General features: G+C 38.5%; 2 protein-coding genes across 2 annotated transcripts in view; both read left to right on the top strand.

Annotated features, from left to right (window-relative positions):
• Window positions 1-415: 415 nt before the first annotated feature.
• Window positions 416-17,855, top strand: LOC138032677 (survival of motor neuron-related-splicing factor 30-like). Its single transcript, XM_068880383.1, has 10 exons — window positions 416-506; window positions 598-663; window positions 2,282-2,323; window positions 3,020-3,108; window positions 6,908-6,998; window positions 12,727-12,812; window positions 13,530-13,596; window positions 14,496-14,558; window positions 15,730-15,816; window positions 16,690-17,855. The coding sequence occupies exons 1-10, from the start codon at window positions 447-449 to the stop codon at window positions 16,768-16,770; spliced, it is 732 nt and encodes a 243-aa protein (XP_068736484.1). The 5' UTR covers window positions 416-446; the 3' UTR covers window positions 16,771-17,855.
• A 3,976-nt stretch (window positions 17,856-21,831) lies between these two features.
• LOC138031319 (cyclic GMP-AMP synthase-like receptor) overlaps window positions 21,832-23,846 on the top strand; it is a 2,840-nt gene continuing 825 nt past the window's right edge. The window contains exon 1 of the mRNA XM_068879027.1: window positions 21,832-23,846. This exon is cut by the window's right edge and continues 825 nt beyond it. Within this exon, the coding sequence (XP_068735128.1) occupies window positions 22,196-23,846 (1,651 nt within the window). The 5' untranslated portion in view covers window positions 21,832-22,195.

Below are 23,846 nucleotides of genomic sequence, written 5' to 3'. Positions count from 1 at the left end.
TAAAGTTTTAATATTATAAAGTATATTTTCCCAAACACAAATCTAATGAGCACGAGATCCTTGAACTTCTTAATGTGAGGCCTCAATATTTCGTAATACGAAGTGATATTCAAATAACATAAAGGACTAACTTTCAATCATTCTATTGTCTGATTGATTGGGAGTGAAGCAGGGGGGGGGGAGGGGTGGGTAAGACTTTCCTTCATGCATTTATGTGACTGAAAACCTATTGAGGGGGCATCGCGATCACGGAAAACCTCCAGATGAAACTTACCTTTTGTCAAAAACCAAAAAAGCTTGTTTGATTTAAGTTCTTGCCTGTTATCAATTTCTCAAGAGAGAGGAGGTTACAAAAATAGGGAGCATTTGTCCCCAAATCTCCTCGTTTTATACTTTCATACGGGAACGTTAGAGCTTGGTGACCACTCCCTTACTCAACGTTAAAGATGGCGGATTCTAAGGAGTTACAGACGAATTTGACAGAATATCGCGCTCAGCTGAGGCAGGCAAGTTTCTCTTTGATGCACTCACGGTATTAATGATACCTTTGTTGTGTGTGATGGGTTTTAATAAGGCCGTTCTTGTTCTCTGTGACAGGTTGAGGCGGCTTTGACGACAGACCCGTCTAACGAGGAATTGAAGAAATTGAAGCAGGATTTGGAGGTTAGCATACATAGGCACTTTTACTGGTTTTGAAACTGTTTCCTTTGTTTCTGTACGCGATGATGCTCGTTGTTGTAACTGACTTCCTGAGCTCTATTGATCCCATAACGTTCAATTATTGCAGATAAGCTGTTACTTATAATCATGTATGATTCGATTCACGCTTATAAACTGCTACTACACTGTACGACAAAAACAAAAAAGAAAAATCAGTTCTCGTCTTTCTTCAGCTTTTGAAAGTACTTGCGTTGGATGCTCAACATGCGAAATTTTTGGTGGTAATTTCAAGAGCTCTTGAAATGATTGCCTAAAATCTCACATTTCGAGTACTTTCCAAAATTTAATATGATGAAAACCGAGAAGTGGTTTTTCATCGGAGTAGTACTGTAAGGGCCGATTTACACGATACGATTTTGTCGCATGCGGCAAGGTCACGACAGGCCTACGACATGATTTACGATTGTCGCAGCGTTTTAAAACATGTTTTAAAATGCTACGACATTTTTTCTGACGTACACAACAATCGTAAATCATGTCGTGGGCCTGTCGTAAGGGCCAATTTACACGATACGATTTTGTCGCATGCAACAACGGCTTATGACAGGCCCACGACATGATTTACGATTGTTGTGTACGTCAGTTAAAATGTCGTAGCATTTTAAAACATGTTTTAAAACGCTGCGACAATCGTAAGTCATGACGTAGGCCTGTCGTGAGCTTATCGCATGCGACAAAGTCGTACCGTGTAAATCGGCCGTAAGAAAACTATAGTTTTTAAAGCATTGGTCAATAATCCTCAGGGCCCAGTTGTTCAAAAGACAATTGACACTAATCCACGATAAATGCCAAACAAGGTTTGGGTTTTGCCTGCCAAAAAACCCTTTAACAATCAAATTTTATGCTGAAGGAAAACAAAAGGTCTAACTTAAAATCAAAGGCTAATAATCTTGGGGAAACCTTTTTGATCAGCAAAGAAACTTTTCCACTAATCTGGGATTAGCTAAATCGGGCTTTGAACAAAGAAACAACTTGAAGAGAAAATTCAAGATTTGAACGGGATTCTATTACTGACTAAAGTAATGTTATTGTACCAATACAGTAATGTTCTTTTACATGTGTAAGCTATGGGCAAGTGGCCTGACAGTTAGGATGCAGATTTGATGGCCATACAGTGCACTTTATAATTTATTAGGGTCCCCAGCCTTCTCAAAACTGGCCGGTCTTAATGAGCCGCATCCTCAATGAGCTGCGTCCTCCTTCCAGTGAGGAAATGTGAGACACAACACATTTTTAGCTCTAACATAAAGTCACTGGAGATACACGCTGGTTCAGGCCGGTTTGGACGCCAAAGGGTTAAGCGACCATCATTTTACATGCCAATCACACACACCATTTTTGTGTATACATGTTAACAAATTTCATGGTTTGTCATTGCCCAGATGTAAAAAAATTAATGTGCTGTGGTGAATCAAACATTTTGAAATAATAATTGAAAACCTTGCTCTCCTTTAAAAAAGCCTTTGAACATGTAATTGTACTGCTTGACACATTTACTTGGAATTAAAATATTATTTGAGTGGAATTGTCATTGAATTCTTTTTTGATTCTTTTTCAACAGGAAGTAATCACTCTTACATTGGATCTTCTAAATGTAAACGAGGTACTTTCATTGTGTACAATGTTTTACTTATTGCTTGGCATTTTGTTATCATAAATTGAAGGTGCATTTACACTGTGTGTTGTTGTTCGAATTTTTTCCTGGTTCAAAATTTGTTAAACTAGCTCTATTTTGACAGATTATGATAATGAATAAAAGATAAAGAAAAATCAAAATTGAGCAAAGAAAAAATTTGAGCCACAACACAGTACATGTATATTACTGTACACGCACACATGCAACAAACATAGATTGATTTATTTCTGCAACTACTGGTAACTTTCTTACATGGTATATCTTAGAAGAAGATGGCACATTTCAAATTGGACAGCAAACATAATAGTTATATGAAGATAGCACAATAATGTTTTGTAATAATAATGGCAGTGTTCATTTGAAAAGTAACATATAGTACATGTATGAGGTTATGAATGTTTTTGTGAACCCACTTATTACTTCACATACATGTAAGGGCCCCACAATTTATAGTTCATTCCTGAGAACACTTGAAAATCTATTTTGCAGATGCAAAGCACCTCTCTTTTGTTCTGTTTTGTTTGTTCGCTGGTCTGGGGTTCAAACTCTGCATCCCCCGAATGGAAGTCTGATGCACAACCAACCAGGTGTTAGGGAGCATTATTTTATTTTACTGTGGACAGACTTCTTTTAATAATATTACATGTCATTTTTGCATCACAGAAAGGAGGAGTTAGCAATGCAGCTGCATCAGTGGGTGTCAAATGGAAAGTGGGTGAGACATGCCAAGCTGTGTGGAGTCAAGATGGAAGGTATTATTTTGGAGTTCAAGTTAGAAATCATTTTATTTGTTAAGAGTGTATGTCATGGAACCATTGACTGTCATTTGCTAGAAAGTGGATTAAGAACAAGAATACTATACTCATAAGAATATTCTTAGTCTCAAAGTTGATGACAAAATATGACTTTCAATTGATAAGGCACAAAATATCATTTTGCTACAAACAACCATCAAAGTCATCAAATTGGTGTAAAAAGCCCTACACTGTAAATTATTCCTAAATGAATGAATAAATGAATGAATGAACACTTGAGCCCCAACAAATTGACCTGCTCCCAACTGTGTGGTTTCATACAATTACGGTACGTACATGTGGCGTAGTTGGTGGAGTATTGCATCTGCATTGCAGAGATCATGGGTTTGAATCCTATTGAACCCACTTTAAATTTCAGGTGTCTGTAAGAGACTAATTTGCTTAACTTGTCCAGATAAGTGCAAGGATGCCACTTCCACCTTTGCATTATTCTGAATTTTAAATGGTAGTGGGATACATGCATTATGACACCCTTAACTTTTCTGTTTTGCTTAACCCAGCAGTTCTTACAAACTATGTACAGTGTACATGTAGCTCATATACTATTGTGTTACGGCTAGCAAAGTATATGTAGCATAATATGGGTGTTAGAGTACATTTGTACTGTAAGTTATTGCAAAGTGTTGGTGATGACAAGACTTACGTACGTGTTCTTTTGTCAAATAAAAAACATCAACATGAGCGCAACAAATTGACCTGCTCCCAACTGTGTGGTTTCATACAATAGGCGTTTTGCAACTAACGATCACATGGTACAAAATCCGCCATGCTGGAGGGCAAGCTCATTGTTACCGGTATTTCCCCACTGGGACATTAAAACACAAGGCAAGTCAAGCTTGACTAGTTCAGGTCTCTATCTTTGTTTTAATGTCCCAGTGGGAGAATAATAATGAGCTTGCCCTCCAGCATGGCGGATTTTGTACCATGTGATCGTTAGTTGCAAAAGGCCTATTACATGGCATCTGACAGGATGCGGCGATGCGGATCCGCATAATTCACTGAAATCCGCATCTTCCGCATAATTCCGATATTTTCCACAAAAAAACAGAAGAAATATCTGATATTAGTGATAAAGCAGCTCCTTAACATCCTCAAAAACATAAAAGCCGAAGAAATTGACTGTTTTGAAACGCTTATTTTCCTGAACATTGAAGAAAACACACTATTTCGTTCGCAAGATGAAAGTTCGTAAGAAAGATCGTAAGCAGTTTCCGCGCATTTTTTCGCCAATGAGCCTGGACACTAGTTTTTGTTCCTACAATGCTTTCCATTGGACGAGAAACAGTTACACTTCAGCAAATGACGTAACTGATAAGAAACTAAGGGCGCATTCGATTGACCGTATTCCGGAATAGGATTACATGGAATACAAGTTAGAAATCCTTCGTTTTTACGGAGATTCACAATAAAAATGTCGAACACCTGCTAAAATGCTATTTTAAACAATCTTTATTATCCTTGTTGCTTCAAAACGCCAGACATACCGTTTTGAATTCATCACTTCACGTATTCTTATTCCGGAAGACGGTGAATCAATTGATCGAGGGAATGGCTCACACTCCAAAGGTATTACAATTTTGCTCCATTATCTCCAAATTGAAACAAAATTCATGATGAGAAACAAAATAATTTTTTATCGCTTTATTTATTTTACCAAAAGTTGCGGCAAAATCCCAACTGCTAACCTTTTATTTCAACGGTGAAAGCTGGTCGCAAATTGATGACTCCTCCATGTAATTTAATCACAAAGGGCAAAAATTCAGTCACAAATGCGATTGTATTGGTTGCAATTTCGATCACGGATTTATCGTAAGCATGTAAATACATTGGACGGGCCTAATTATTAGTTTTATAACTTGTTTAAGTTTCCGCATAATCCGGTGTAATTTCCGCATAATCAACGCATGTTTCCGCATAATATGGCCAAAAATTTCCGCATAATCTTTAATTTTTTTCCACATCCTATCAGAAGCCATGCTATTATGTACATGTAGCTCAGTTGGTGGGAGCATTGCACCTGCATTGCAGAGATCATGGGTTTGAATCCTATTGAACCCACTTTGAATTTTAGGTGTCTGTAAGAGAATAATTTGCTTAAAGGGGCTACAGTAGGTCACGCTATTTTAGGTAATTTTGTTTAATTTTGTTAATTATGAGCTCTAAACATCAAATTGGCAGAGCAAGAGTCTTTCATTTGCAAAATCACGGCCACATAACAACTGAGAATGATTTTCCAGCTTTGTAAATGATATTTTGATATAGACTGATATAAATTTGAAAAAAGGTGGGCCGACGTTTTCAAATTTACCCAAATTCAATCCGTTTCAATCCTCTCCAGTTTTGTCCATCCATGTCCCTTCTTGGCTTCCCTGTGTTTTGTTAGAGTTCCTCTATAGTTTTGAACAGTTATTTTGATATTTTAGTTAATTTTATGATCATTCTGTCAGTGCTGAAATTGCCTAAAATTGCGTGACCTAGCCCCTTTAACTTGTCCAGATAAGTAGAAGGATCCACTTCCACCTTTGCATTATTCTGAATTTTAAATGGTAGTTCTACATGCATTATGACACCCTTAACTTTTCTGTTTTGCTTAACCCAGCAGTTCTTACAAACTACATGTACTGTATGTACAGTGTACGTGTAGCTCATATACTATTGTTACTGCTAGGAAAGTATATGTAGCATAATGTGAGTGTTAGAGTACATTGTACTGTAAGTTATTGCAAAGTGTTGTGACAAGACTTACGTACGTGTTCTTTTTGTCAAATAAAAAACGTCACCAACAACAACAGTTCATCAAACAAGTCATAAGGCTTTATTTCAATAATAGTGATAATGATGATAATAATAATGGTAATAATAATAATAATAATAATAATAATAATAATAATAATAAGTAGAATCGTCTTAGAAGCTTTAATATTATTGTTTTAATAGGTCTGAAGATATTCATTTTACATTTGTACCTTTTCAAGAATCGAAGCTAACCTTTGTAACTCGTTTATATATAGATAGATGTATGTACATAGATACAAACTTTTTAGACACATATTCAGGTTATTTAAATTACAGCCTTTAGGTTACGCAATAGCACCCTATTGAGTTATGTGCTAAGCTAGCATACGAAAGTTTATACTGCTAAATAATAATAATAATAATAATAATAATAATGATGATGATGATGATGATGATGATGATGATGATGATGATGATGATGATGATAATTACTACTACAGTGTAGTATCCAGAATTTATTGAAATGAAAGAAAAAAACAAAAAAAATGAGCCATTACATGTACCTGTTTGCATCTGCCTTGCTTTGAATCATGTACGAACTTCTCAAAATGGAAAAAATCTAAATGAAAAAATATAACAGGCAATTGACCTGTTGGAGGCTTGTCACCTTTCCACTTTCAAACTAAAGTACTGGTAATTAGTTTTTTTTTATGAAAGACGTTGCCTTTAAAACCCAAATAATATTATTGTTCCTGTAAAATGAACACAGTGAAAGAACAGTAAAAGCAATAAAATACAGGACATGATTACTTTATATACCTGTACATGTATTTGTGAAGCTGTATTATCCATTTAGTTGGTTGCAGGTCTTATTACGCCAGCCAGGGCTGTTTGTCATAAGCAGTTAATGTTATTGTTACTACTATTTTTTGCTTTTTTCATTAATTTTTGTTGCTTTGAATTATCGTGTCTTCTCACCTCATCATGTTTTGCATTTCAGCTATTACGATGCTACTATTGATAGTATATCAGATGATCTGACAACATGCACTGTTTCATTTGAGAAGTATGGAAACACAGAGATTGTCAAGGTACAGTACAATAATAACAATAATAATAAATTATTATTATTATTTATTTATTTATTTTATTTATTTTTCCTCAGTATGGTAAAATTGCACTTACAGTACTTCTGCAATTAACCGCCTAGTTTTTACATAATTTAATTAATGGATACAAGAGGTATAAGCGTGTGTAATACTAAATAGTCATATGATAAATTTCTGCAAATTAGTATAATATTAGGAACTATTAACAGAAGGGCAGGGCTTGAAGTAAAAAAAAATCAAGTTGCAATTTAGCCGCAAGATACAAAATTTAGTCGCAATTTCACAAATTTTAGTTGCAAAGCTTTTGTCCTAGGGGTTTTTTGCAAAGCTTTTGTCCTAGGGGTTTAACAAAAGAACTATGAGCCTTCAATACTCATACGAAAAGAAACTGCTGAAAATGGTAAATGATCGAGGCAATAGCGTTGCCGCAGCTAAATTACACTACAGTTACAGTCGAACCTGTATATACATGTAACAGCCACCCTTGGGACTTAAGGAACTGGCTGCTTAATACAGGTGGCCACTTGGTACAGGATGACTAAAAATACTAACTGGGCATAGTCTAATGTCAGTTTAATGGCATATCATTCAAAAACACTTCATACAAGAAAACAGAAGGGCAATCAACACTCTTTCAAGCGATCAATACTTTAAACAAAGTTGCCCACTTGTAACTTAACAGAACAATATACATAACATTGTGACAAGAAGTGTGCAATAAATTGTCCTCTACTCTTCTACGGTACACATTGCTGGATTTCTATGACTTACAGTTCATAACCAAACATCTCATTCCGTCATTTCATAGTTGTTACGTTCAATATGCAGTTATAACGGAAATGTTGCTAATTAAAAGTAAAACAATATACAATAATACTGTACAAGTTAAAGTAATAGAGTAAGAATTACGGCGATTTAACAAAGTAGGACACCAGGGTTCGTACAGGTCATGGAAAACCTGGAAAATCATGGAATTGAAGTATTTCAGTTTCCAGGCCTGGAAAGTCATGGAATTTAATTGTCGGTCATGGAAAGTCATAGAAAATTATAGTTACGTGTGCTACATAAATTATGGTAGAAGTGGAAGCAAGGCCAAAATAACATGCAAACGAGTTATGTCAGAAAATACCCCAAAAAGAAGGACGATTTTGACAATTTTCGAAACTGGCAGCTAAACTTTGGGTCATGGAAAATTGGAAAAAGTCATGGAAAAGTTCATGGAAAATCATGGAATTTGAAAAATTCTTAAGAGTACGAACCCTGGACACGTACGTCTGGCGTTTCGGTATTTGACACTTTTGTTTGTAGAGCATGAATAGTTGTTAACCGTCGACACTGCTTTACAGTGATGATGAATCGCATTTTAAATACAATAAAATACCGCATAAAACGAGTTTCTGTTCAAGAGTGGCCACTTAATGCAGGTAAAAATAACAAAGAAAGACATACATAGGACTACTACAGGGTGGCGGCCGCGGCTAAATAATGGTGGCTGCCTAATACAGGTAACAAAATGCAGGGTTGTATATAAGAGCCGGCAGCCGGCTTCTCTGTCAGGTTTCGCCGGCTACTTTCATTGTTTGAAGAGTCAAGATATGTAGAGGAGATGATGTTTATGAGGTCTAAACTACTTGGGCCCAAGACAAATAAAAATTTGCAGTGCCTATCTTTTCTGAAAACACATAAAAGACTTCTGACTCAAGGGCAGTTTAAAAACGTTATGCTTGAGACTTTCGTTTTGAAAAAATCTTGCTGCGGTGGCGGGAAAGTAGGAACAATATGATTTGTTGTCCGCCATATTGGATTTCGATATCTTTAAACAGCCACCGATTGTACCTTACCGGAAGGAAAAATCACTCAAGGACGTTTTAGTCCGCGCAAAACTTCATTTAATCACGCCGCAATCATAAAAAAAACTTGTAAACAAAGAAACACTTTCAAAAGGTTTGTTCTCAATCCAGAAGGAAATTTACATATGATGTTCTGCTAGCGACAAGCTCAGCCTGCGTTCACGCATCTCTTACCACAACTCAACTGAGGAACAAAACTAGCCCCTGATCATTCACAAAACCGCTCCTTCGTTTTCACTTCGAACCTTTCAGTTGATCATTTATAGCGAACGTAGAAGCTGAGGACTCTTAGACTTTATTTAAACACTTGAACGTAACGCTCCTCGGAGTTAAATCCTACTTGCCCGCGTAAGTGCTCGTCCTCTCGAGGGCATCTCTACGCTTCAACATGACAACGGATCTTTATCCAACGTCACCCTTGATCAACTCTCACTACTTTACGGAACTCCTAAACTCTTCGGAAAAAAAAACTACATCACTCTTAAACCGCTCGAGTGATTTTCAATTTTCGAAATTACTACAACCAAGTTCCGCAAGCATATTTTCCCGCTAATTACACAATGGAACGAATGTGTGTCATCTTCACACCTAAACAGGATCGAAACATCCTTTACGCCATTGGCCAATTAGTATCCTCCAATCAGCTTCTTTATTTAAAAACCAATCAGAAGCCTTTGCTGGTCTAGTCCTTCAAAGTATGTGCCATGTTTACAAGTTGTCAAGTGGCAATATTTGCCAGGCTCGTTAGCTCCAGCAAACCACCAAAAAGATACAAAAAATATCACTCAACTTTTTGTTTGTAGGTTTGTATTATTGAAATGTCACTTCGTCTTTCTTTGAGTAACATGGTTTTCATAGTATAATTGCAGCTTGATTTATCCCTCTAATGTCTGAGTTTCATGGCCCAAAATGCCAGGAAATGCATTTTCTGGCTTTCAGTTTTCAAAAGCCCATCGTGTGGGTCCTCTGGACTCACAACCGCCTACTTTGCAAAAAACTCCGGCTACTAAGAAGCAGCCTCCGCGTGTCGACAACAGAAGACCTAATCCGCATCAGTATGGAAGGACCAGAATTAGAAGCTTTTGACCCAACACCAGCAGCTGTCAAGTGGTTTAGCAGTGGTCACAGATCAAGGCGTCCTAACTTTGCTTACAGTTGCTGATTCATGGGACTCACCGGATTTCGAATGATCGCGTTGATGTTGTATTAACGACGTGGTTCTACGTCTAAGTCTGTATCAGTTTTAAACCAAAAGTGTATTACTTTTACAAATCAAAATTAAATGAAACTTGTGAGCAGTAAACTGACAGTGTTAATGTTAAGTTCAAAAGGAACTCGGAATGCAGATTTTTCTGTTGTCTTGAACGTACCATGAAGTGTAATACTATGTGAACTTGAGAAGGTTAATTTAAAAAACACGTAACAGTATTATTGTTATCTCCAACGTACAGTAAGAGCCTGAAAGTCGAAACAAACACAGGGATCGTTCAAAATAAAAGATAATGCAAATAAATGATTACTTACACAACGTCTGAAGTTTTCTGATTTTTTGGTGCCACCAGTATTTTAAGCTGTGCTCCTAGAATTTTTAGCTGTGCGCCTAAAATTTTGGCAGTGCGGCTAGAAATTTACACCTGGTAGCACAAGTGCTCCCAAAGTCAAAAATAAACTTTGAGCCCTGACTGTACTGTACAGTATTTTCTGTTCTATATCTAAATGTGATATGTGACTAAGAATGGCAAAATGGTTCCTACATGTTATTAATCAGCTTTAGGGACAATAATTACTGCAAAGATTTATTTTCTTATGGAAAGACTCAACAATATGGCTAATCATAGTGTAATAATAGATTATTGTAACTCATTTTCTACGTGTACGTCTTATCCTTAATTTATATTATTGCTGTGAAGCGAGCGAAGCAAGTGAGCAGCGGTTCAAAATCTGGATTTAAGTCAAAGTATCGAAGCTGCTACGAAATCTCTAATTCATGACTTTTTACCAGAATGCATTACGTTTAACCAGAATGCACTGCGCCACGAACAAGCTAAAAAAAATTAAACGACGAGGCGTTATGTTCCTGCTTTTGATGATAAACGTGATTGCTGTTTTTTCTTGTCACATCATGCACGACTTTTACTTTGTTGCTTTGGTTCCAGTACATGAAAGTTCCATAAATTTAGGCAGACTTTAAGTTACATTGTTTGCCTTTTTCTTAATGCAGACAATTCTGACATCTAAACTTTGAGCTTTGTATTTCATCATTTGGCGCAGTTACGCCTTCTAGAATCATAAGGAGAACTGTAAAACACTCTATTTTTAAATATGCTGCTATTCACGCAATCCAAGCTGACTTACAGTAAGCTTGCCATGTGCTTCATGCAATTACTATTATTATTTAAGCAGGGCGCGACGAAAGTGCTGTCCGATAGCCCGGGGCTACTGGAATGACTTGTCGGGCTAGCGTTTTCTTATCGCAGCTTGCCCGACGGGCAAGCACCGTTGGTTTCTCTTTTCTGATGATAAATTGAGCTTTTATACCACAAAGTGTGTAGCAGAAGCTCCTGAGAGAAAATGATAACGTTATGAGGCCAAATTATCCTAGCGTGACAACGTTTTGCGCCGCATTTTAGTTGCGTCCGTAAATAACGTCATGACTTTTTCTGCTTACATAGCGACCGAAATATATTTTTGAAATGACAATCTTTGCCGACTGACAGCGTGAAGTGCGAGACAATCAGTCTAATTAAATTCCAGCCAAGTCACGGTGCAGTGGATTTTCTCGGAAATTTAGGTGCGTTTCGTTGGGAAACTATTGTTATTGCGCATACATTCTGCGCATCTCGAGATAATCTGGTTTCCTACCGTTGATGCTTACTAATACAGGGATGTTATTGCGCGACTTAAAACTATCCGGAAAAAGTAGATCTTAGTAAATACTCTTGGTATCCAAAAAGAAAATTGCGGGTAACCAGGCATTTTTGAGAAATAATTAAGATTCAGTTTGACAAAAAAAAACGCCATACATTGCTTTGTATTTTAAAGCTTTTTACAAATATTATTCATGAATTATCTTTGAAAAATGGGTGGTTACCCCCAATTTTCTTTTTGGATTTCCATAACACTTGTTAAGATCTACATTTCCTGCATAATCATGAAACGGGGCAAAAATACCCTTAAATAGTAGGCACCGTCCTTAAATACATCTGATTATTCTTTATGAACAATTTAATGTCGGGCTAGCTCGTCAGACCTTCGGGCTAGTAACCTCAAGTAACAGCTTGCCCGAAGGGCAACCTCATCTTTTCATTTTCGTCTCACCCTGTTAAGCTAGATAAATTGGTGCAAACGCCTGAGCTTTGTAACAAAATCGTGACGACCTCAAATAAGTAAATACTTTTTTACTTTTATTTTTTTATTTAACATAACAGAAGTTTACATTGCACAAGATACATATAAAAAAGAAAAAGAAAACAAATACAACTAAATGATCCGACCGTCAACATCACACATCTTTGATTTTTTTAACAGTTACGTTGTATATTGTAGAGTGAATTGTCCGTTTTGGTAAAAATGCGAATTGCGGGCTCACAACATTCCATGCACATGCTACCAGTTGGTGTTATTGTTGAGTGATTGAAATTTTAAAATAAGCATTTTCATATACCGGGTAGCTCTTTTTTGGTTTCTGAGAAAAAAATGGCTACTAACCTTATGGACTTGGCGACCACTTTAGAAAATTCAGGTGCCAGATGTCTGCTTGAGAAAAAAGTTAATTACATGCCCTGCAACTATGTAACTATGCTAGTCTAAGAGAGTACATTGTATTATTGTGATCATCATAATTTTTTTGTTTTTCACAGCTTTCATCACTGAGACATAAGAACCAAGCCGGGATGAAAAGACCTACAGAAACAGAGCAGACTGCGGGCACATCAAAGAAATCAAGGTACTTTGTCCAATGAAATTGTGACCATTGTTTTCAGGAACTTAATTTAGTCACAAGAAGTTGTATTTTTTGGCAGCCTGGCATGTTATAGAGCATCAAACATTTTTGTTGACCTAAGTGCAAATAATGTTTAGTGTTTTGATCTCTTGGTTAGTGTGTCATTCCATTCAACAAACAGAGCTGCAAGCATTCATTACTATACAGTGTACATGTACGTATTTTGGGGATAGGAAAAAACGTGGTCTGATTACCCTGGGAAAGCAAATTACACATACAACTGTACATGCACTTCACTGGCCCACTGGGCAAGTGAAATAAAATTGTCCGAGAACTCTTGTTAGTCTGAGAATGAGGTCATTCTATTAAAGCCTCCTTACTGTACACTGTATGCACGGTTCTTCCTTTGCCACACATATAGCCTACAAAGAAAATACGGGCTGTTAAAAATGCACTCTAGCATACACAGTCCTTTTTTGGTGGTGTAATACCTTATACCTTCACGGCTTGTCAAGTATCAAGTATCTTTTATTTAATCAAGGGCAAGTGAAAACCCGAAATTACAGGGCCATCTGTGGAGTGGATTTCTTTTTTTTTTTTGCTTGAATATTCCTTAGGACTACCATGTTTGTTAAATAACATAATTTTACCGGACGGGTATTATTTCCTGCCAAATATCCACTATATATCAAATGTTAGTATTATTAAATAATTTTGCAGGGCTGCAGAAGATGTTCTTCGTGAACAAAAACGGAAGAAATTATTAAAAAAGAAGCAAAGAGCTAAGGTGAGGAAGGCTGACTCGCATATAAAAGGTGTGGGGATGTTTGTCATCTTGCTCACAGTGTGTACATGTAGGGGTGTAAATTTCAGGTTGGTCTCACTGAGGGTGTTCTGAGCAAAACTCCTTCGCATTAGGCATGAAGGTCTCATTTAGCATTGCAAGCAAAGAAATACATGTATGAAAATATATCTTATTTTATGTCCATAAAGTTCGCTACAATCTTGGACAAAACTCTTGGGAAAAATTCCAATGTTGATAATGTGATGCAAAATACTGTGCAAGCCTCCATTGGACATTACAAAACCCACCGACTACTTTGTATGCATAACTGTTCATTGAATGTGAACTTTGGACTTCAGATTACGGAATTGAACTGGATATTGACCAAGATGTGGCAGCATAAAAAATCTATGAAATACTGTAAATTTTATAGGAAATGGGCCAAAATTCCTTCGAACAAAGTGTAGGCTATTCGTAGCCTCTTGTGTTGTCATTATTTTACTCTGCAGAAGGATCTTAGAGACAAATTCTGACCTTAGCCCCATGTGTCCATAAAGTTGTGGTAACTCAGTTATTCTTGCCTTCCTGTCCTTGTCTCTTCTCCTTGCCACTATGTGATCTGCCTCGATGGCTGTTATCTTAAAGGGGTTCTGAGGGAATGAAAACACCAGGAACATACAGTAAACAGTACAACCTGGAGTCAATACACTCGAATATTTTGACTGACTTTTGTTTCCTATTTGCCTAAAATGGAGCTTTATCAAATCCAAAACACTGACTGCATGGACATCTTGAGTAGATGACTGTTATCACGGTTGCACTTTCTGATGCCTGACATGGTCTTTATATGTAACGTTGTTTATTATTTTTACTCAGAAGTGAAGTGTCTGTTTCCTTTGTAGGAAATCGAGGAGCAAAGGGAAAGAGAAAAACAAAACTGGTTGGATTTTTTTAATAATTCAAAGGTAAGTTTGTGTACTCTGTACGTATACTTAAAGAAGTGTCAGACTGTTCAACGCACCACCAATTTTCATATGCTCACATCTCCAACGTACATGTTAGTTGCAAAAACTTCACGAAAAGCCATCCGTGAACTATGATTATTGACAGCTTCTACAGTAATCCTTCACTCCTTTTTGGTTAAGCTTTATTCTATGGTAATTAAAAAAATGTCTTCAATAGGCCATTTCCGAGTTCTAGTCTGCCTCCTCTTCAAAGCGAGTCTAAGTGCTAAGTTTTTGTAATGGTAATTAGTTCTACTTTACATATGAATGAAAACTAATTTTCATAACAAAAACTTCGCACTTAGACTCGCTTTGAAGATGAGGCAGGCCAGAACTCGGAAATGGGCTATTAGTGACATGAAAAATAAATAAAAGATAATGCTGCACTTTGAAAAATGCGTGGTTACCCCCAATTTCCTTTTTGGATTTCAATAAAAGTTGTTTAGATCTGCTTTTCCCGCATATTCATAACCGCGCAAACATTATCTGAATTACACACTAAGCCTTGATTTGAAGAAGACACCTGTTTATTTTAACTGGGATTTTTACTAACTTTAAGGCTCACAAGTTTAAGAATGCAATGCGTGTGTACGCTGCAGAATCAATATGCAGCATGGGAGTTGTGGGATTTCAGACTTTTAAACTCGCGCTTTGCATCTATAATAAGCTGCATTCACACGCTGAAGTTTTACGCTAGTGAGTAAATGACGGCACTTTTCCCTGGATCCAATCCTCTGAGGTCCAATCGGTCAGTTTTGAACGTGAGTAGTAGCGGACTGTGAAATCCATCAGTTACACTCAAAGTAAACGGACTTTGGATAAAAGTCAAAGCTCTACATTTTGCCAGCCAGGTGTTGAGCAAACACAAACACACTTTCAAAATCTGAAGAGAAAAAGAAAGCAATTTTTTTTTTAATCACAGGGGCACTTTAATTAACTCATGTTGGGTACTTAAATGTGCATGTGTATCCCATATTGTAACCCATATTGGTAGTATGTGTGTAGTAACCCATATCGGGCACATTTGGCCAATATAGTGAGTGACACATGTTTTGCCCGAGTTGAATTCGTATTATTTTGTGTGAACAGTGTAATGAGACATTTTGTTTGCCTTGCTTACACGTATGTACAGGGCAGTGGCTCCAGCAAATCAGGAAAAAGTTTGAAAGGTGTCTCGAAGAAGAGTATATTTGCTTCTCCAGATTCAATCCAAGGAAAGGTTTGTAGCAGATTTCAGAACAATGTTTAATTTTAAGCTCTCTTGGTCTCTAAATGTGCTTCGTACAGCTGACTCGGGTGGCTTACTTGTATAACAAAAGGAACAACATTAAGTCAAAATGCAATGAATCCCTCCAGTTCGTCCAGTACCCGCGGAAGTGGCAGCCGATCGCTGAGAAGAGGGAAGAATGGGAAGAGCTTTGTATCTTCCTTGCGAAACAAGGCAACGCCACAATAGACCAATTCCGCGTTCATGTCTGCCTCCTCTTCAAAGCGAGTCTAAGTGCGACGTTTTTGTAATGGTCATCAGTTCTACTTTACATATGAATGAAAACTAATGATCATAACAAAAACTTCGCACTTAGACTCGCTTTGAAGAGGAGGCAGACATGATCTCGGAAATGGCCTATTGTGGTGGAGATTTTGCGTCATGCGTAGACCGCGCACCGATGGCTCAGTTGGTTGAGCATCGGGCTGTCTCGCGGGAGATCGCGGGTTCGAACCCAGGTTGAGAATCTTAAAATAACTGAGGAGAAATGGTTAGTCTCCAAGCCTTTTCGGCTTGGTAGTGATATCTCTAAAAGGGCTTGTGGTGTATGAAACAACCATAAGTCAAAAAGGGGCTTTGCGGTGTGCTGGAACGTGTAAACGTTGATGTAGATGCCAAAAAGAAAAAACTGCAATGGTGGCTGATTTCGTCTCCAGTAAATTTCGTGTTTTTTTTGTACACTCCTCTTTGTACATTACAAAAAGAACACATTTAAATACCCTCTAATTGTATATGGACAAGAATTTAAATTGAAGTGTGGAGGTGAGATATATAGAGAAATTGATGACAAACATTACACTATTTGCTTTGTTTCCTTTGAACTAGGTTGGTGTTGGAACCTGTGGCACAGGCGGGCAGCCCATGACACAGTTTACCCAACCTGACAAACTCGTGTACAAGAGATGATAGCATCTGGCAGAGCTCATAAAATGTCATATTATTATCTCACTGGACATCATGTGCCATTATTTTCGTTGTAAATACAAATTTCGAGGATCGTGGTAGGGAAGAGAAAGGTGCTTGCATTGTTGGACTTGCAATCACTACTTCTTCCGTGGGCCTTAACAGTTGTCATGCCAATCAACATACACCATCTGTGACTGGAATTGTTGATTTTGTTGTCGTAAATTAGTTCATTTTTAGGGCCTGTACGAGGCAAGTTGTTATCAATAACGTTTAGTTGTCGATAACAAAAATTATCGATGAAAATACATTATGTGTGTGTGAGTCAAGTTATCGACTTCAAATAGCGAAAAATCAAGTCGTCGATAGCAAACACGGCCTTTTTTTATCGACAACTCGTGTGTGAGCAAGGTATCGATTACTAAGTCTATTTCGCAGCGAAGCAAACGATTTTCAAAGTCAGCGGCTCTTCTTTTCTAGTCGCTATTTTCCCAGGCTCCCGCAAGACGTCCCGGTTATCGACAGCTAAACGTTTCGTCTGTGGAAACGCATTTCCTAAGTTAAACAGTTGTCGACTGTAAACAGTCGTCGATAACAATTTGCCTCGTCTGTGGAGGGCCTATAGTGTTGTAACCGTTTGTTATTGTTTTATCGTCATAATGTTCCTAACCAAAGAGAAGGCAGCCCCTTTGGTGTTCCAAGTAAATGCGCTTTTTGCACTGTGCAATTTTTCGTGCAGCTTTCCTCGTAACGCTATGGCGGGACAAGTTGCACGAAACAGTACTTAACGGCTAAAATTCTACTCTCCCAAACGCAACTCGATTTTTCAAGCATTGCGTAATGTGACATCTGTCCTACAACTTGTTTCGCAACGTCCTTTAACTTCACGTGATCATCGAAAACGATACAAGTTGCATTTAACGTGGCCATCAAGCAACTGGTTTCGCAATGGCAGAACTTTTGACGCAAAATTGCGCACTCGTGAAATAGTTTTTCAACACTCGAAGGGAAAGTTCGTATCTCCGCGCGGGTATTTAATATCTTCTATGTACATGTATGCCTTTTAATAAATTACAACTGTTCTCGAACACTTTCGGCTGTGATTTGTTAACATGGATCATTGCATGAAAGTTGATACAAGTCAAATAACTTAAATTTAGGTCTTTCACGTGGGACATGTTTTGTGAAAACTGAGTTTTATTCACGGCACCAGTGGCCATATTTCTTTCCTGAAACAAAGGGAAATGTTTCAAGTGCATATTAAGATGATGCACAATTCCCCGACAATAGCTTACAAACATTTCCATTCCGTTAATCAAAGGTTGTAGTTCCTTTTATTTAAGAATGGTGGACGCATGGCTTGTTCAAGAGCCACAAGACATTAGTTTAGGACGTGTTAATTGTTATTGTTTTTCAGGGGCTCTCGTTTGGAGAAAACTACTGAGGGTCTCCCAGGGGTTTTGGGGAAAGGGGGAACAAAGGCGAAATATCTTAGGGAAAAAGGGAACATAAACCATTTTAGGAATCAAAAAGCTCAGAACAAGTTTGCGCACCACCTGCAGGCTCCCCATCGATCCGCCCCTCTTTTCGAAAGCAAAAGTTGACGATAAGGAAAAACTAAGTTGCTGTAAAGGTTAATGCATAAAAGTATTCTCTTCTGAGGTAACAACTACAGAATTTATGGCCAAACCATAAAAATGATCAAAGAACGAAAACAATAGGCTCTCGGGAGGGTTAAGCATGCGCCGTTTTTGATCCACGGACACCAACCGGAAGTGAGATGCTTTATTTTTTACCTTGTCTTGACAGTGTCACTCTTTTCATATTGTTAAGTATCTCTTTACTATATATCGCATGAGAGCGCTTGTAGATACTCAAGCTCGAGGGAATTGACTGAAAAAAGTTTAGCGCGTCAACATTTGTTGCAAATGTGTCCGGGGACTAATACAATACAATACAATACATACTTAATTGACCGCTCCCCATAGGGGCTTTTCAGGGCCAATGAAATACAACGAAACAACAGAACAGAACAACAACAACAATTGTTAAGAATCCCAACTGGCCGGAGGCAAACCAGTTGGCTATTTACTAGTGCAGCGGGGAAGTTGAACCAGGGACTACCAGGATCAAATTCAACGAGTGGTCAGGGCGGGTCTTGAACCCGGGATCTCCGGATCTTAAGGCAAGCGCTCTAACCACTGGGCCACACTGCCTCCTCCAAGAACGAAAGAGACGAAAAATGGCAAGGAGAGATAAATTAAACGTTTCTCGCATTTCGAAGTCTTCCATCTGCACTTTTAGGCAGTGATCTCTAGCTCTTTGCTATTACAGCAGACCTCTCAAGTCTCACGGTTTTTAGGGCAATCTCACGGTCTCACGATGAGGCACAAAAATCTTACGGTAAACAGATTCACAGTCCGATGAAATACTCTTTCCTTGAAAATTTTCATTTCTGCCTTGTAAAATTGATTTTCTGGAATAGCCCTCTTTCGATGTATTACAATTCAAGTCTAAATAAAAGGCGACATCTCAGGGGCATCCAACGAATCTGTTCCTCACATTATCTGTTCCCCAAGGATTCTTGCTGGCTGGCAAAAATACAGGTGTTTCGATGAGCTGGCTGGGAAATTTTGTTATTGATAGAGGTTTTGCCTGGGAATTACTGACTTTTTCTAACATTTCAACCCGAGCTGGCTGTAGAAACTCTGAAGACTGAGGACGACTAAAAAAAAAAAAAAAAAAAAACCCCTTCCCTCTCCCAGAGAGTAATCACAAACATACGACGGCTGGTCAGAGTGATTGCGCTAGCGGAAAAAACCTGTTTTGTCCCGGTTTGGTCGCTTTTGTTCGGTCGTTTCGGATCGAGGGATTTGAAAGCGTGCGGAATTCCTGGCTGGGAAACCAACCAATTTTATCTAGCTGGCTGGGAAATTTCTTGTGTGTCTTGCTGGGAAAAAGGAACAGATAATGTTTTCCCAGCAACAATGAAAAGCACCTGAAAATGCCTTAATAACATTTATTTTCATTAACTGTGGCATAATAATACATTTTACAACAAATTGGTCGTTGGGTGCCCCTGACATCTCGAGGCCCTGGGAATAAACTCATACAAATCCGTATATTTATTTCACAGGGCCTCGAGATGGTGCCTTTTGTTTAGGAGTGAATTTTAATGTATCGAAATTAGTCTATTCCTTTGAGATCCACAGTGCTAAGGCATATTTGTCCTATTTGATCGACTGGCTGACACGACACGGACTAGAAGACAAATGCCAAACAAGGTTATCGTTACCAATTTGTCGCATCTGGATACGTTTCGTCCACTTTGTCAAAATGGCGGAAAACGATGATAAACAGAAACGAAAACTTTATTTTGATGAACTGGTTTTAATTCTTTTTGACGCCGTCGATAAATCTTCTGGGGCCCGTTACTCAAAAGTCCCGACAAGCCATTTGTGGAACTGCCAACCGCTTGTTTGGGAGAGCCGATTTCAGTAACATGTTTTCAAAAAACAAAAAGAAAAATGACCGTGAAGTTTGACGACTTAAGTCCTCTCCGTTCTTGAGATACAAAGGGAATTGTGACACCCGAAAATGGCCCGTAAAGTTTCGGGACTTTTGAGAAACGGGCCCCAGTGTTTTCTCACATCTCCAAGATTGTTTTTACCTTGATCTCCAGGTTTTTGGTCTTGTGGGGTTGAGAGAGGTATATTACAGTATCCTGTTACACATTCAACAATAAAGTTTCTTTCTGAGGGGAAAAATTCATCAACTAAATCAATCTTTAATACGTACCTAAAATCAACACAAGATCGTTAAAATTGCTCCTGTGACCAAAAAATCAACTAATATTTTTCTTTGGATTTCAAAACTATGTTAACAAAACACTAAGTGACCCACGTTTTAAGCCTTGATTTCAAAAAGACACTTCGTTATTTTAACTGTAATTTTCTTATGTAATGGTCCGCCATTATTAACATCATGTTCTTGAGAGAGCTGGATCGAGGAGAAAATGACGTCGAAGGCTCACTAGTTTAAGAATGCAATACGTGTGTACGCCGCAGAATTAATATGCAGCACGGGGGTTTTGGGCTTTCAGACTTTTAAACTCACGCTTTGCATATATAATAAGCTGCGTTCACACACTGAAATTTTAAACTAGTGAGCCTCTGACGTCAGTTTTCCCTGGATCCAACCGTCTGAGGTCCAATCGGTCAGTTTTGAACGTGAGTAATGGCGGACCGTGAAATCCAAAACTTACACTCAAAGTAAACGGCCTTTGGATAAAAATCAAAGCTCAAAATTTTGCCAGTCAAGTGTTAAGCAAACACACTTTCAAAATCTGAAGGAAAAAAGGAAGTGTTTTTTTTGATCACAGGGGCACTTTAAAGCTGTTGAAATGAATCTCCATTACTCTAATCACAATTTTCAGGAATGTTTGTTCATGGTGCTCCTCATTGCGTCCCGTAGGAAGCAGTCTGATTTGACCAGAAATCTAAGTTGTCTCTACACATGGAAACGAGATTCTAGAATCGCTGAACAATGAAAAAAGATTCCTCTGGTACCCAGGGTTGTCTAAAAGTAGATCGGTCTGTTGAAATGACGTGCCATAGGCTCAAGCAGCGTTTACACGAACGCGGTTTCACGTCGACACGGTTTCGGCAACAGTCTTGAGCGGTGTCGTGTAAACAGAACGGTGTCACCGTATCGAAAACGATCAGGTTGCAAATGAAACCGCGTTCGTTGCTTTAGTATGGGAGTTGTTAGCTCATGCTTGAATTGTCCAGATGAGTGCGAGGATCTCTTTCCTCTTTCAACGAAAGGTTTTTCTGTTGGTAAAACGTACTGATTATACAACATGAGGCACATCCCCATTTGCGAGCTGGAAAATAGTGATTTTAAGCGCTGATCCGAGGAATCGCGGTCTATGGCGTGACCAACCTCGTTCCCAGGGTCTACTCCGCTTTCAAGATATCTTGAAAGCGGAGTAGACCCTGGGAACGAGGTTGTGGCGTGACCAAAATGTCTTGCTCATGCTCGCACATTACGCAATCCAAAGCAGCGTTATGTCACGTGGCAGACCAGACACGATATCTGGGCCGACAATGGGAACTATTCCGAGAAAGACGGGATGTTAAATCAGTAGACCTTATTCGCTTGTACATTTTGTTTACCCAATACAAATCATACAGCGATACTCAGGAGATTTGGTCCATTGTTTTGTTCATCATGTAAAATGAGTGAATAATCAACAAGACAAAGGATCAAATCAAATCTCCTGAGCATTATCACATGATCTGTGTTGGGAAAACGAAATTTACATGCCAATAAGGTCTACAACAGTTAAGCACATGTTCACACGTATGCAGATTTAATACCGACGAAAAGTTCACGGTTGTAGTCATCTGGGGATTTCAGCATTATCATGCATAAGATTATCGAGGATTTCAACGAAAAAGCGAGTTTCAAGGATGAAAATGAAGCCAACGTCATCCGACAGAGACTTGAAAGATTCGTGAATAACATTTTAGCAGAAGTGGAAAAGCGAGATGAGCGATTTCAAACCAGTCTTATTCAAAGCGGAAGTGTGTATGAAGGAGTCAAAGTCCATAAGCCAGACGAGTTCGACTTCATGATTCGAATTAACTCTCTTTCTAACAAACCCTTTTTCCTTCCTTGTGACAAAGGTGACGGATACGTTAAGTTAGTCACAGAAGACGACGAATGGATAGATTTCAAAGATGACGAAGGTTTCTTCAATCCAAATAAGTTGTGCCGACATTTTAAGAAGCTTATCAACGAATCTTTGAATTTTGCTGAAGTCCCTGAAGGATTGAACATCATGACAACAGATGATGCCCTCTTAGAAGGAGCATGGGGCCCTGTTTACTCAAACGTCTTAGGAAACAGCAGAGCCGATGACAACCCCTTTGATGTGATGTACTCAGAAACGCACGGCCCCGCAACAACCCTCTACATTACGTGGAATGGCGGAAGCACCTACAGCGACTTAACAATTAGCGTCGACTTGACACTCTCCCTTGAATATGATATTTCCAAGCTTCCTGTTCAGTTGTCAAAGCTCCCACGATCAGTAGAAAAAGGGTTGCAAGATACTGGATTCCATGTCGTTCCAGCTGGATTTGACACCTGGCGCATCTCCTTTTCAATGATTGAGAAACAAATTCTAAGCCGTTCTCCTGACGGTTTCAAAGCTTGTTATCGCGTTCTGAAAATCACGAGAGACACAATCTCAGAAGAACTAGGTTTGGATCCATCATTAGTTCCATCGTACATTTTCAAGACAGTTTTGCAGTCTCAACTGTTTGCTGTTGCTCGGGATTGCTGGAAGAGGGAGAATTGGCCAGACATTATAAATCACGTTTTAGATGTCACAATACAAGGGGTGATGCGAGTGGAAATCAATAGCTTCTTTCTATCGAGATATAATCTGCTATCCAAGTCCGATCACGAGAACAATCTTAAACAATGCATCTTGGAAGAAATGATTACCAGGGTTCAGGGCTTGAAGATGAAGCACACACCTCAAGATGTCACAGAAGCTAAACGGCAAGTAAGAGTGTTGGAGCTGATTGATCTGTTCGAGTATGTTGTCTTTGCAGCTGCAGGTGGAAAAGATCCGACAGCGCTGTGGAATAAAATGTTTGTCAACATAGGTAATATCCCTGGATCCCGTAAATTCGGCTGGTTTTGGAATCAGATAACTGATCTGAAGAGCACGTCGCTTGATGAAGAGGCGTACAAGATGCTTTGTCAAATGTGGAGGCACGTGGAATCAACCGTACAACACCTGCGTACTTCGCTTCAAGGGAACCTGAGCTTGTTGGCCCTTAAATTCTACATGAGACTTTGCGAGAAGAAAAAGGAATTTGAGCAAAAAAACAACGTCAAGCAACTCAAACCCATCAAGCAGATTTCTATACAGCAAATGGCCCAAGAGCTGTTTGAAGATATTGCCGACAGTTACCTCGAAGAAAAGAATTCATCTTGGTCGAATCTGCACAAGGCGGTGCCTTCAACCCACAAGCCATCTGGCCTTTTCAAAGATGTTGCTG

Source organism: Montipora capricornis, chromosome 14, assembly GCF_036669925.1.
Source record: "Montipora capricornis isolate CH-2021 chromosome 14, ASM3666992v2, whole genome shotgun sequence".
Lineage (NCBI taxonomy): Eukaryota > Metazoa > Cnidaria > Anthozoa > Scleractinia > Acroporidae > Montipora > Montipora capricornis.
The sequence above is the reverse complement of the archived record's forward strand: the minus strand, read 5'-3'. Positions and strand labels throughout refer to the sequence as shown.